This window comes from Phaenicophaeus curvirostris, chromosome 1, assembly GCF_032191515.1.
Source record: "Phaenicophaeus curvirostris isolate KB17595 chromosome 1, BPBGC_Pcur_1.0, whole genome shotgun sequence".
NCBI lineage: Eukaryota > Metazoa > Chordata > Aves > Cuculiformes > Cuculidae > Phaenicophaeus > Phaenicophaeus curvirostris.
Window position 1 is genome coordinate 51,845,222 of NC_091392.1, and position 15,060 is coordinate 51,860,281.

The 15,060-nt window shown below is 48.5% G+C and overlaps 1 protein-coding gene across 1 annotated transcript; it reads right to left on the minus strand.

Moving 5' to 3' along the window:
• Positions 1 to 588: 588 nt before the first annotated feature.
• LOC138727171 (centrosomal protein of 85 kDa-like) lies at positions 589 to 4,867 on the minus strand. The gene is made up of 4 exons (XM_069869839.1): positions 4,626 to 4,867; positions 2,987 to 3,120; positions 2,650 to 2,714; positions 589 to 1,821 (listed from the first exon to the last, which is right to left on the minus strand). Exons 1-4 carry the CDS (start codon positions 4,865 to 4,867, stop codon positions 589 to 591), a joined length of 1,674 nt encoding a protein of 557 aa, XP_069725940.1.
• Positions 4,868 to 15,060: the final 10,193 nt, after the last annotated feature.

Consider the following 15,060-nt stretch of genomic DNA (forward strand, 5'->3'; position numbering starts at 1 on the left):
AGGGGAAACCTTACTGCTGTCTAGAGCTACCTGAAAGTAGATTGGGTCGAGGTGAATGTGGCTGTCCTTTTCCAAGCGGAAAGTCATAGGAGAGTATAGAACGGCCGTAAGTGGTTCCTGGGGAGGACTGGATGGGAGATTCAGAAAGGCTCTTCACTCAACGGGCAACCAAGCACTGGCACAGGCTTCCCGAGGAAGTGCTTGCCTAGCTTTCATTGGAAGTATTCAGAAAAAGTGTAGATGTGGCACTTATGGACGTGGTTTATGAGGTGAACTTGGAAGTGTTAAGATTCCTGTTGGAATCAAGGATCTTCAGGCTCTTTCCTGAAAAAATTATTCTATGATTATAGCTTAGAAGACTGAGAGTAGTAGCAGCATGGCTGTTTTGATGCTTTGATTCCAGAAACTAGGTAAAATAATAAAATGAGCCCTAATGAAGGAAACGGAGCATCCAAATAATCATTCTTCACAGCTTGTTCCTACATTCAGGAGTTTGGAGAAAAGATTTCTTGTAGTTTGTACCACTCCATTCAATGATGCAAATAAAAATGCAAAGACTTGTGACACAGCAGCATTTAATAAATGTTGTTATTGAGTGGTACAATTGTCCGCGATGTCCTGAGCACAACGGTCTGACATCATAGTCCTTAATTCATCAATGTCCTTTCGTAACTGAGAAACGTCCAAGAGCTTCTTTGGAAGGCTTTCTGCGCTGCAGTAATTTTCATTCTCATCAGCTGAACAGCTCAGTGATTGTATTTCCGGCGGTAAGGAAAGATTTGGCTCCTCACCCTGGGCTTTCTGAGTCAGAATACTGCACAGTGCTTTCAACTCAAATATGCAATGGGACATTTCCTTGAACAACTGGTCTGCTATATGCATCTTCTCCGATACTGGCTGCCTGGAATCTTCCACCTGCCGCATCTGCTCTTTCAGAGTGGCATTCTCTTCCATCAGTCTTCGATTTTCCGAGAAAATGTTTTTTAACTGCTCTATTTTCCTGTCTTTTTCTTCCAGTCCTTTTATCATCTGCTCCACTACCTGATTTTCTTGCAAAAGGTTCTCTTGCATAGACTGCATGTCTAAAATCAGTGCAGCTATCTGATTTTGCTGATTCTCTATGACCTTACTGGCTTTCTCATTCTTCTCTTTGAGACATTCATTCTCACTCAGAAGCTGGTTTTTGTCCAACAGGGGAAGGCGAACACCATCTTCCAGGCATTTTTCCACTCTCTGTTGTAAACCCCGTACCACTGTGACCAGCTCTTTTTCTTTTTCCTTCTGACACACGAGTTGCAATTCTCTCTCTCTGCACTGTGACCGGACCTCTAGGAGCTTCGTTTCTAACTCAGTCGTAGTTTCTTGAAGTTGCTTGTTCTTCTCTTCTAAAATTTGTAGCTGTTTAGTCTGCCCTTGTATATCATACAGCGTTCGTAGATCAGTCAGATATTTCATTAAGGTTTCAATTTGTCTTTGTTTTTCTTTGCTTTGCTCAGACATCTTCAGGCATTGCTTTTTCAGGCTATTAATATATCGGTCTCTACTTTTAAGTTTCTCCTCCATCTTCTTTTTCTCTTCACTAGATTTGTTTGAAATCAGTTTTATAAGTTCATTGAGTTGTAATTCCTTCTTTTCAGCTGCTGCAAACTGTCCCAGAGTTGCATATGTCTGTCCAAATGCTTCACAGATGGCTGCCATAGGTTTGCTATCTTCTTCACCATTACCATGCCGCTCCAAAATAGATCGCGAACATGCTCCGTCTCTGCCATCTTCTGGAACAATGCCATTGTCCAGCTCATCGTCGGAAGGCACAGATTCCTTCTGTGTAATTTAAAAGAGATACGTGAGCACTGGCACTGGCTCCTTCTCAACCCATTGCCACGCACAAAGCTCCCTCTTTGAAAACATGCATAAAATGTTAGAGGTGAGGGATGGAAGAGAAGGGAGAAACACCGAGAACATCTTTGGCATTTCTGTTGAGTAGGGCTTTTGAAAGGGGCTTAAGTACACCAGCCCAAGATGCACAGGGGCGAGGCAGAAGCACCTGTTTGTCTAGATTGTGGGTCCTATGGGCAATCCTTTGACACGGATGGGATCTGCAAGAGAGCTGAGTGGTGGAAAGGCATTTCTTCTCGCAGCAGAAGCCACCTAGGTTTTCGGAGGACTCTAAGTGGCAGGAGGCTTAACTGCATCAGTCCTCTACTAGAAATCAAGCTCAAAGGGCAGCTGCTAGGAGAGCCAAGTCATTAGATTGCCCTAACATTGTCTCAGTCCTAATTGAACAGCTTGTCTACAGCACTGGTGCGTCAAGGTCCCCGTGAGAAGGTGTGGCAGAAGCAGCAGAGGAAAAGGAGTCCAGAAGCAGGTCAGCCCAGTGGGGCTCCACTGCCTCCTTCAGAGAAGGGCAAGAGTGACTGGAAAGCTGGCTGGTGGAGAAGGGGCTGGGGGGTGTTGCTCAATAGGTGCTGAATATGAGTAGGAAGGATTGCCAGGCAGCCAAGAAGGCGAATTGCATCGTGGCTTCCAGCAAGAGCAGTTTGGCCGGCAGGACTAGGAAAGTGATTGCCCCTTTTGACTTGGCACTGCTGAGACCGTTCCTCCAATACCGTGTGCAATTTTGTGCCATAACTACAGATTTTATCATTCTACCTCAGAGTCCTTCAAGACGTCCTCATCATTTTCTTCATTTTCAATGTCTAATATGGGAAAATCATCTGCAAAGGAGGCAAAAAGCACAAAGGAGCTGTGGAAGCTTTTTCACACTGCTTTTCCCCATCTGCTTTTCCCCATCAGAGAATCTGGAAGACGTGGCCCTTCTAATTCATTACGAAATTACCATTGCCATCCTTCCCCAAAATGGAACATGAGCATGCTCCGTCTCTCTCTGCTCGTGGATAATGTCATTGTCCAGCCCATTGTCAGAAGGCACAGAATACAGGCCACTCCTATCTGTCCCCATAGCCTCCTCCATGGTCAAGCGTCCTACCTTCTTTCATCGATATAGGTTCATCCTTGGGAAAGGCTGCAGCCGCCTCCATTTTTTCCTGGCCTTTTGTGCCCCACGCAGAACATCCTTCTGTCTTGTCATCTTCTGCATCATCCTTCTGATGGTCAGTAACACTACACACAGAAAGGAAGGGAATGCATTCCGCAAAAATACACACACACTTGCATACACTTTCTGCTGGAATTTAACGGCCATTTCTTTGCCATTCTACCTATATTCATAGACCTCTGAGAAAGGGTAACTCACACACAACTTACTGCACGACTGTAGTAGTGGAGACTGAAACACTGACTACAGGCACGTTCATGCTACTGCCACCTATTCTTGTCCCTGGAGTAACTCATCCCTGCTGGCTACAGTCGCATCTGATAAATCCCCTCTTTGCTTCGAGGGTCGGGGAGGATAATAAGCCCACTGGAATACCGACATCTAGCTACAAGGCTTGTACCTCATCAGGATGCTGCAGTAATGCTACAACAACTCTTCACATCATGCTCGGCTAACATCTCCTCAAACCCAGTCCTCATTTTGAAGGGATTCAGGTATTCCCACGGATAGTCTCAGGAGCCGTTTTTTTAAAGAGCTCCTAAGTGGAGTAGCAAGGGACCAAGAAAGATGGGGGTTGCATTCCAAGCACTGCACTGCTTAACTACTTTGCATAGGCATTCTCTTCTAACACCCGTGGCAGAGGGTCTCTTGGTGCTCCAGAGAGAGACTGCTTTCAGGTTTGCTTCATAAGCAGAACTAAAACCAAAACAAAACCCTCAAACAAACAAGGAAAGAAAACATTAACAACGTGCTCCAGGTCAAGTCTGCTCCGCTAAATGGTGTGTTAACGCCATACTGATACTTTGCCAGAAGCCTGGAGGCAAGGGAATGAACATCTTGTTTTGATAGAGCAAATCCTTAAGCTTGCTGTCTTCCTAAAGGGACTTTTACTACAGGCACCTTTCCCTCCTGCTTCCCATCAATCCAGGCTGAGAGAGGGGCAGGGGAAGAAGGACTGAAGTTGAGATCTAGTGCCATGAAGTGTCAGGCAGTGGTTTGTAGCAGGACAAGGCATGCTCAGCTCCTAGGCATAATGCAGTTCATTCACCCACCGCTGGGCTCCCTGCCCAAAGAGACTCCTGTGCCCAGGCACTGGTCTCTGCCTCCAGCAGGGCTGCCCAGCCATCAAGCACAGCAAAAGAGACTGTGTCTTGGAAGGCAGGAGTCTCTGGAGGCTACCTACATCTATGGAGACTGGAAAGCCTGTATAGAACTCTGGTTTTAACCCTGATCAGTCCCACATCAGACACGTCCCAGAGACAGAGGGGATTAGGGATTTCTAAACAGCAACGGCACGGCTGTGTGGTGTCTTCCTGGAAGCACATGCCCTGCTCAAGCCAGGTGTTCAGTCAGACAAGAGGAAAGGAGCCATCTCTGCTTGGACGAAGGCCTGCTGAGCTCCACACAAGGTTTCTCACAGGCACCAGTCTAGCAGAGCAGAGCAGGGAAGGGCACGGCAGTGTAGGGCAGAGTGGAGCATCCACCGGCTCCTGTCCCAGCTTGGGCAGTCCTCCTCCCTCTTCCAGCCAAGGGGCTGGAGACTTAGCAACAGGCATTGCCTGAGCCTTACGATTTCTTTGCAGACTGTCTCTTGATGCGAAGCCTCTTCCACCACTGGTGCTTATGCGCCTTGGCCAGGTGACCACTGATGGCTACGCTGTGCAGTCCGTCCTGGCTCTTCTCCTGGGGCTCGTTGCGCTCGTTGGGCTCATTGGGCTCATCGGGCTCATCAGCCACATCAACAGCCGCAGAAGCGCTGCGGCATGACAGTCGCTCCCATGCCCGCCTCAGGTGCTTGGTGAGGCGCTGCATGGTACAATGGGGATGGGGGTGGAGAGAGCGTAGGGGTGGGGAGGTTGTGAGGGGAGGGTGAGAAGAACCAAGAACTGATTCTCGTCACTGCCAGGCAGAGAAGTGCTGCCAGTCTAGGCACAGCCCCGACAGCACTGAGGGCTGCTGCCTGCAGGGTGTCTGGACAGGGGTGGGGAGTTTACTGTGGTGTCACAAAGAGGGGTAGGGCTGGGGGTGGGGTTTGTTGGGGCGTGTCATGTCAGGGCTGGGGGTGGGGGGGCAGCAGGGGGAGGGTCAGGGTGATGGAGGCTGTGGAAGTCAGAGGATCACAAGTTTGAAGAACCATAGACTCATAAAATGTTTTTGGTGGGAACATCATCCATTTCCAACACTCCTGCCAAGGGCAGGGACACCTTCCCCTAGATCAGGTTGCTCAAAGCCTACTCCAACCTGGTCCACCCTCGTAGAATTTTCTTGTGTTAATTTGAACATGATACTAAAGCATTGCATAAAAAGTGATGAAGCGGGCTATCATTCGAGATGACTGATTTTCATCATTACCCTTTCAGATTACATTCCAAAACTCAGGAAAAATTTTCTGGATTTCAAATATTCTCTCTCTTACATTTCACAGTATCTGACACAGGATCCTCTGGTGTGGCAACCTTGACCGCCTCACTCATTTCTATTTAGGATTTCTAGCACAGAGTTATGAATTTCTATTTCAAGTGTAAGCTTGCCACAGTGAAGAATTTAACCCAGAGCTACTTTCCAGTGTCGCTTTAGCAAAGAAGAAGTGTGGCCACCTTCGGAGTAAGGAGGCATCCTTCTGTTCCTCGAGCATTCTTGATCTGTCCTACTGAGGAAAAAGTGTATTGTTTCTTCTAGAGGAACAATGCATGTATTTCTATTTGAAGTCCCCGCTAAAGTGTGCCGGTCATTTTACGAAGCAGTTATTTACAAAACTGGAGATGAGGCAAAAGGGCCTTGGCATGTGGATATCAGAAGAACGGTACACTAGGTGTAGTCATGTCCTGCGTTGTGTACACAGAGTTTTCCAACAGCTGTATCCAAGAATTCCTAGGTGGTGTTCTGCATTAATACCCTAGTTGCTTCCCCTGTGGAAGCTTTTAACAGGGGCAGGAGGTTCCTCCTCTGTTCCTTTCAGCAGCTTAGACTGGAGGAAAGCCACCATGAGCTGGCTACCCAAAGATGATACTCAGGAAGCAAGATCGTCTCAGAAAACCACTGAATTGGGCCAGCCCATCATCAATCTCTCCTCTTCTCTGGAGTGTTTGCATCTCTTCTAGACTGCCCTTATGCTGAGACCTTGAGGTGGCAACAGGAGCAGCTCCGGCAGATATGGAATGTTGCTCAGAGGACCAGGGCTTTAACTCCCCATAATTATCTGAAGTAGAAGAGAAATGGAAGCCAGAGATGAGGATATCTCTGTTCATGAATGCTATGGGTGAGACCAGGGGCTGGTGGTAGGCCCCTTTGTTTCCCCTGTTCACAGCTCTGACCACTGAACTCCATCAATTCCTACTATACCTTAGCTCACAAAGCATCAAACATTTTCAGAGTTAAGAGTATCCAATTGTTTCTCAGAGTGCTCCTTTCTGGACCTTGTCAAAGACCACTAGGGGGGCTTGAAATCCCATGAAGCTTCTGCTTAATCCCTGCCATCAACTGCTTCAGTCAGTCACCGCTCTTTGCTCCAAGCTACGCAAGTGCACTGCCCAAGGATACTTAGCGGTTTCATAGAAAGAGTCAGACAAGAGAGGGAATCCTAGACTTGAGCTGGGAACAGAATACTCCTATGCAAATCCGAGATCACCAACTATCACCTGCCCAGCTCAAAAGGAAATTTCACCCTGATTCTGTGTCAGCTTCTGTGTGTCCGTTACCCACGCTGTGCAAGTTCCTGCCTCTGTCCTGGCAACCAGGCAAGCCTGGCAGGGCACCCTCTCCTTGTGTAGCCCTCCGAGGCTTCTATCTGGCTATGACCCCGTGTTGTTGCTCTTTGCCTTCCTGCACGTGATGCTGCACACACGGATGGTACAGGAACAGAGCTGCTGATGCCGCCTTTGATCTGTAAGCAGAACTAATAGGAAGAGCCTGAGACATTTGTGGTTTTCTGGAATGCATGGAACGGACACAGATGGGATCACCCAGCAAGTTGCCTGCATCCCTTGCAGGCAGGGTGAGCAGGGAGGGTGCAGTCTGTCTCCGAGGTTAAGAGGTAAGTTCAGTCAGTGAGAGGGAGCCCAGCCATGGTGTCCTCCTGGCGAGACTGCATCCACTGCACCTGCCAGAAGGGAGGTGTCAACCCAGACTGAGCTCCCAGGAAGACACAGCCATTCACGTCTCTGGCTGCAGGGAGTGACACCAGCGTGCAGGGGAAACAGAGGGCAGTAGAGGCAAAAGATGTATAAGCTGTGATCCAGTGGACTACCTCTTCAGCCTGGTGGCAGAGCTGTGAGGGGAAGTAGACAGGCTAAGAAGCATCAGGGAGTCTGAGTAAGAGTTAGGCTGGTGGCGCCACACTCCGAGATCTCTGAAAAATGAACAGAGACAACCACCAGAAAAAGGCCCACTTCTCCAGCTTGCCCAGGTCCCTCGGGATGACATCCTGTCCTTCTGGTGTGACAACACCAACTCTCAGCTTGGTGTCATCTGCAAACTTTCACCAAATATCATGTCTCTTCCCTGCCACCATCCCCACCTAAAAGCCAATAGCCCCGCAGCCATGAGATGCATCAGGTCAAGTTCTGTGTCAGCATCTGGGTGTCCATTATTCCCCCTGGGTGAGCAAAAATATTCCACTTTATGCAGCAGGAACTACTTCTTGTATCACCTGGTTGGTTTGCTGCTCACCTGTATCCATGATTTGGAGGCAAAAAGGGCTGGGACTGATGAGAGAACGCTGCCCTAGCGATGCTTTGGGGCACGTGGGTGCCTGTGCTTCCCACTTGGGGCGGTATGACAGCTTCTAGTGCGGAGGTGGCGAGGGGCGTCCAGCAGCGGCTGCTCCTGGACTGGATCAGTGTGATGGAGAAGTAATAGAATATGCACAAGATTTCTGGGAAGATTTATCTGTCTGCCTGTGAGTGGGAGATGTATTCTGTAACCAGCACTTGTGTTGCAGCACCTGATTGATGGAGATCAGTCCCTCGTGTTGCCCAGGCCTGATAAAGGATGTTTGCTTTTTAACACTCCAGAATGAGCCTTAGAGGATTTGTTTGCCAGTATTGCTGGTATGAGCAGATGTGGCCTTGGTGATTCTGGCTGAGGTGAGCCTGGATCCCTGGGGGTGGGGACGCAGCTCTGGTCCTGTCCCAGAGGTGCCAGTGCCAGTGCAGCTGCCTTTGTATCCCCGAGCTGCCCCACTGGGCAATGCGAGACAAAAGCAGCCTCCACTGTGAAGGGCTGCTCCCTACCCCTTGGGGTGCTCCTGGGGTCAAGTTGTGCACAGCTGAGTATCGTCATTTTCCCTTTGGTCAGAATCGACAGTGGGAGGAAGGTGAGGAGAATGCCCGACCTGGAAGCCAAGAGGAGCAGGAGTTCCAAGCAACAGCAGATGACGCTTCTGGAAGCACAGCCAGCACAGCGGGAGGCAACGACCACAGTCCAGCTCTCCCATCACCTCCTGATGCTGGTGCCGACACACAGGACAGGCTGGGAGGACTCTGTAATGTTCTGAAATACATCAGGGTGATCTTTTTTAGGCTAGCTATACTCAGGGGGCTGTGTCCACTGTCTGCCGTGTTCTGGTGGGTCTCCTTCACTGTCCTCTGGGTCAGGGCCCGGAATCCTGTTGCTTTGATGCTGTGCCCTAGGCCAAGGGGTGGTGTTCCACTCAGCTATTCCCTGGAGCTCGTATGCTGGGTGGGGGCTGTCGGTGTCTGCTGCCTGCTGGCTGCAGGAGCGCTGGACACAGCCATGTGTCAGGGCATGGCTGGACACGGGCCTTGATACAGGTGTGTGTTCTTGGTCCAGTTGAGGTTCATAATGGCTGTGAGAATCTAGAGCAGCAGCAGAACCTGAGTGCCAAGCAGTGCCAGGAAGCCCCCAGTGAAATCCGAGAGGTGAATCCACTGTGAGATTTGGAAAAGAAACGTACCCAGGACTCCAGAGAGAGTTATAATTTTGATGATGAGTACAATGCGGGTTGCCTTCCAGCCCTCTCTCTCCTCTGAGAAAAGTGCAAGAAAAATGAAGTAGAAGATGCTGAAGACCAGGCAAGAATACGCACAAACCAAAGCTAGCGCCATTCCCAATAGGCTGATGCCCATCACCTGCAGATGCTTCCGTCGCTTCAGGCACTGCAGCTTCTCAGCTTCGTTTCTTGAAGTTGCTTGTTTTTCTTTTCTAAAATTTGTAGCTGTTTAGTCTGCCCTTGTATATCATACAGTGTTCGTAGATCAGTCAGATATTTCAATAAAGTTTCAATTTGTCTTTGGTTTTTTTTGCTTTGCTCAGACATCTCCAGGCATTTCTGTTCAGGCTATTAATACATCGGTCTCTACTTTTAAGTTTCTCCTCCATCTTCTTTTTCTCTTCACTGGATTCGTTTGAAATCTGTTTTATAAGTTCATTAAGTTGTAAGTCCTTATTTTCAGCTGCTGACTTTGACAAGCATTATCTCCTGTGAAGCATTTACCAGCTTCCGTCAAGAGGTTCACGTCTGTCCTGCTGTCTTCCCTCCACTGCCCATTGTCCCAATGTCTTGGATGTCCTAGGCCATCAACTCACAGCCACTTGTGGATTTGGTACAGCCTCTGAGTTTTTATAGCGTGCCAGGAGAGGCCTTGCTCAATCCGTATCTGGGGCCTGGCTGCAGTACCGGTGACTAGAGACTGTTCAGCATCCCTCTCCCACTCCTTCTCTTTTTCAACACTTGGGAGTGGGGCATCTGTGTTTAATGGGCACAGGGATAAAGCTTCTCTGTCCCGAAGCTCTCCTCCACACAGTCATAACCAAAAGGAGCAGACACACAACAGGGAACGGGGTCACAGCATCCAGATGCCAGCCTGTCCCCTGTGCCTGGGCAGTACCTCACTGCTTCTTGTAGCTCCTCTTAGAGGTCTTCTTCACGACAGACTTCTGGGGAGACACACAGGGGCCTACAAGAAAGATGGAGAGGGACTATTCGTAAAGGCTTGTGGTGATAGGACAAGGGGGAATGGGTAATAACTGGAACGGGTCAGATTTAGATTAGACATTAGGAAGAATTTCTTCACCATGAGAGTGGTGAGACACTGTGACAGGTTGCCAAGGCAAGTTGTGGATGCCCCATCCCTGGAGGTGTTTAAGGCCAGGCTGGATGGGGCCTTGGGTAACCTCATATACTGAGATGTCCCTGCCCATGTCAGGGGGGTTGGAACTAGATGATCTTTAAGGTCCCTTCCAACCCCATCTATTCTATGATTCTATGATTCTATGATTCTATGACTCTATGATTCTATGACTCTATGATTCAAATATCTGTGCTTGGAGCCAGAGTGTGTTGCAGAATGAGACCTCACATATGTAATTTCACCAGGGTTTGTCTTGCTCTTGGTATTACTTCTTGGTTTGCCTATCTTTCCATGTGCTCTCCCACAGCCAGGCATTGTGCTCTTCCTCTCCCTGTCCCACAAGGGCTCATGCCCACCCACCATTCTCCCTGCCATCCTGCCTTGCAGCCCTCAGAGGGAGAACCAGTTGCATTTGGAGGGGGCTCTTAGTTAGCTGGCCAGCTGTCCTAGGATTCTGTTGGAACTGACTGCCGGGAGCAGTAGAGCCTAGCCAGCTCGTGAGCCTGCCCACCCACCAACCCTTGACACTGTGTTTCTTTAGACTGGTTCCCTAAGGAAGGCAAGCTGGTAGAAACAGGGGCTTTTTGTTCAATCATCTCTTGTTACATTTTATGCCTGCCACCCCCATGCCCATAAAATATCAAAATTGTCCTAGTTGCGTACGTTCACTAGAAAGTGGGCAGGATTAAATTCCAAGGAAGTTCATGGAAATATATGGCACGGGTGGAGGAGAGTCACGTCAGAGACCCAGTGCTACTCTGTGAGCTCTGCGTGTATGAGGGCCCAAGGAAATCCCACAGAATCTGTCACCTCTCCTCTGCTTTGTGTCTCATGTTTAGAAGGACCTATTTTACTTTTCCCAGTAATGCCCCTCTGATCACTCTGACAGGCACTCCGCAGGCAAATTAGCTCTTTCACTTAGAATGTTCTAAACCCTTTTGGCTTGGATCAGCTGGTGTTCTGAACGTTATGTTCCGAGGTCTAGTTGCTGTGTCTATGGGAACTGCACCTGACGAGGAAGCATGATGGAAGTGGGGCTTCGTTCCCAGAACTGACGTGCAGAGAATCAGCCAGTCAGAGCAGAAGAGAAGCTGTGCTTGACCGATCCATGAATGCTTTACTGATCCATGAATTCTTTGCCTAGCATTTTGGGGGTAAGTAATACAAGAGCCCCTCATGGACCTTCACAGAGCTCTGCCTGACATACAAAGAGAGAGGCTATGTCTCCTCTCACCTCTGGTCTTCATAGGGAGGAAGGGACTTGGAGCAGTGCTGCATAAAAAGATGTCTTCTCTGGCAACCTCTGTGGCATGCCCACCACATTAAGGACCTTGAGACAGACAGACAGACAGACAGACTTCTCAGAGGACCGTTGTGGGACAAAGGGAGGTGACATCTCTCTCTCTTTTTCTTCCTCTTCTCTTTTTTTTCTCTCTCTCTTTTGCCCCCTCTCTCCTACTTACCAATGCTTACTTTCCAATAGCCAGAGCAATAGCCTAAAACAATATAACTGTCAAAATCAATCGTTGGAAAGGATCACCATGGGAGAGTCCCGTGTCTCAGTGTCTGGGGCAAAGAGAGGCTCGATGTGCACAGCTCAGGAGCTGCCTGGGGTATCTGTGTTTGAGATGGGGCTTGCAGGGATCCTCTGTGCTGTTGGGACTGCACGGCCATTCCTTGTGGTAGCTTGTAGGCAGCTGAACACCTTCCAAGGCTGGGGCTGTGCCTTCCTCCCAGCAAGATGATGGCTGGGTGCCTGGACAAAGGCAGCAGGACAGGGAGGCTAAAGGCACACAGCTCCAGTGCAGGATCTGGTGCCTGTGAAGGAATGAACATCTCTGTGGAGCTGCTGTACACCACTGCGGTCCACAGGCTGAGCGTAAAGGGGCAAGAGAATGGGCCTTTTCTCTTGCAGTGAAGAGCACCCCAGAAGACTAAGCTTTTCTGCATCCCTCCCTACCCCTCGGCTGCCAAGAGAGTGAGTAATGCTGTGCAAGAATGTTGTGAACCTAAGGTAGCTTTGGACTTGGCACCTTCCCTTCATGCCATCACTACACTGCTAGGATCCTGCTTTCCCTCTCAGGCAGGATCGGCTGTGGGGAACTCACAGGTGAAGAAAGGCTGCTGACAAGCTAAGGATTGCTGGCAAGCAGAAAGCAGCCAGTGGCACAGAGGCCAGATTTTGGAGTAACTGCTATTGAAGTGTCCCACAGCTGGGGAAGGCTCTGCAAAGCTTTCACTGGCCCTTCCTCTTCTCCAGCAGCTTCTTGTAGCTGAATGTGTTGGACGTTCCCCTGGGACTGGGCAGAGGTTGGAAAAGCCGTCCTCCTCTGATATGACTTTCACACATGCTCCTTCTCTGTCTCCAGGTGGAATCAGGTCATTGGTAAGCTCGTCCTCAAAAGCTACAAAATCAGTCTGTGTAATATAAAAGATAATTCAGAACTGGCATTGACTCCTTCTTAACCTGTTGCCACTCACAAAGCTCCGGTCCTTGCTGCCGTGCTAAAAATGATATAAAGTTAGAGCAAGACAAAAAGGGGCAAGAGTGACTGGAAATCTGGCTGGCGCAAAAGGACCTGGGGGCATTTCTCAACGGGTGCTGAATATAAGCGGAAAGGGTTCCCAGGTGGCCAAGAAGACCAATAGCATCGTGGCTTGCAGCAAGAGCAGTTTGGCCAGCAGGACTAGGGAAGAGATTATCCCTTTCTGCTTTGCACTGTTGAGACCACTCCACAAATGCCAAGGGTAGTTTTGTGCCCCTCAATACAGAAGGACCTTGAGGGGTCCTAACACTTTTCTTCCGATACTGCCTCTTGCACCAAGTGTCTGCCTACAAAGGTGGTAAAAAGCGCAACGATGTTGTGAGTGCTTATTTCACACAGTTTCCCCGCTTCTGCTTCACTGTAGAGAAGCTTACAAAGGGACACATTCACTTAGTTGGGAAATTACCATTCCTGCACTGCAGTGAGATTTGTAGTGTCAACGCTCCGTGAAAAGGACATGGGTGTTTGCTCAGTAGGTGCTGAATAGGAGCGGGAAGTGTTCCAAGGCAGCCAAGAAGACTGATAGCATCGTGGCTTCCATTCCAGCAGTGTGGCCAGCAGAACTAGGGAAGTGATTATCCCTTTCTGCTTGGCACAGCTGAGAACACTCCTCCAATACCGTGTGCAGTTTTGTGTCCCTCACTACAGAAAGACCTTGAGGAGCCCTAACGCTTCCAAAGAAGAGCCAAGAGGTGCTGCATGGCCTAGAGAAGAGCTGCTCGGAGGAGCAGCTTAGGAACTGGGCGTGTTTAATCTAGAAAAGGGGAAGCTGAGCGGAGACCTTACAGCTGTCGACAGCTGTCTGAAAGGAGGTTGTGGCAAGGTGAATGTCGCTCTCCTTTGCCAAGCAGCAAGTCGCAGGAGAAGAGGAAGCGGCCTTAAGTTGTGCCTGGAGAGAATTAGATAGGAGATTAGGAAAAGCTTTTCACTGAAAGGGCTTTCAAGCACTGGCGCAGTCTTCTCAGGGAAGTGCTTGAATTGCCATTGCTGGAGGTATTTAGAAAGTGTAGACATGGTACTTAGGGACGTGGTTTAGTTGTGGGTTTGGAGGAGTTATGTTTCCCGTTAGTAGATTAAGACTCTTTTCCAGCAGAAATGTTTTATCATTCTACCTCAAAATCCTTGTAAAAGACCTCCTACTTGTCCTCATCTTCAGCTCCTGACACGAGAAAACTACTACACCAAAGGTACCCAGTATGAATCTGCTTTGGGTGCTGCTTTTCCCCATCTGCTTCACTACAGAGAATCTTGCAAAGGGACCCATTTAGTTCGTTAGGAAACTACCATTGCCATCCTCCTCTGAAATGATGTTTGCACACATTCCTTCTCTGTCTGCAAGTGAAATCAGGTCATTGGCCAGGCTGTCCTCAGAGTACACGTGTGTAATTTAAGAGGGATTCGTGAGAACTGGCACTGACTCCTTCTCAACCCATTGCCACACACAAAGCTCTCTCTTTAAAAACATACGTAAAATGCTATTAGGTGGGAGATAGAATACAATGGAGAAGCAGAGACAGCATCTTTGGCATGTCTGTCGAGTAGGTCTTTTGAAAGACACTTAAGTATACCAGCTCAAGATAGACAGTAAACACTAGGGGATCTACCAATGAAGACAGTCCCTCTCAGTTTGACTTTCAACATAAAGCAGAAGAAGTGGTTGGCTTTCTCCTGCTTCAGGTAAAGGCAAACCCATTTGTGGGGTTGCTTTTGCTCAAGGGCCTGGGCATACCTGGTGGTGATAATGAAGGATGGGCAAGTCCAATGTATACCTCAAGGGAATCTGACTATGGCTTAGAACTGCTCAGCTTGGCAGAGTACGCTAAACACTGAGTAACTACACGAGGACAATTAGTCTTGTCCAGCTTGCTTTACACTGCTTTCCTGGGCTCTTATCAGCCAAATCACAAAGACAATGAATCCTGTCTATCTTGCTGAGTTTAAATCAGAAATTCTCTTGAAATACTTCGTTACATCAGGATTCCTGAGACTTGTATATGTGTGAACAAGTTGATGTTATTAAGAATAATTGATTATAACAATTTGTGACTGAATGAGGGCTTGGTGGTGGCTGGGGATACGATACTGTTTGTGAAAATACATTGAAAAGCATCAATAGGAATGATATGCAGGTAAGAAATATGGGGTTACAATCAAAGTGTAGAGAGATAAGTAGCTTGATGTTAAGATGTATATTCTTTGAGCACATAACACAAATGTCTCAACTCAATGGTGTCTTGAGGGCGGGAGGAGATGGGATGCAACCTGTAAGTGACTCAAATCTTTTGATGACATTTCCCCCCCCGCAACCTTCCCATTTGTTTACATTTTTATAACAAATTTCACCATTTGGACAGACTTTTCTAAGGAG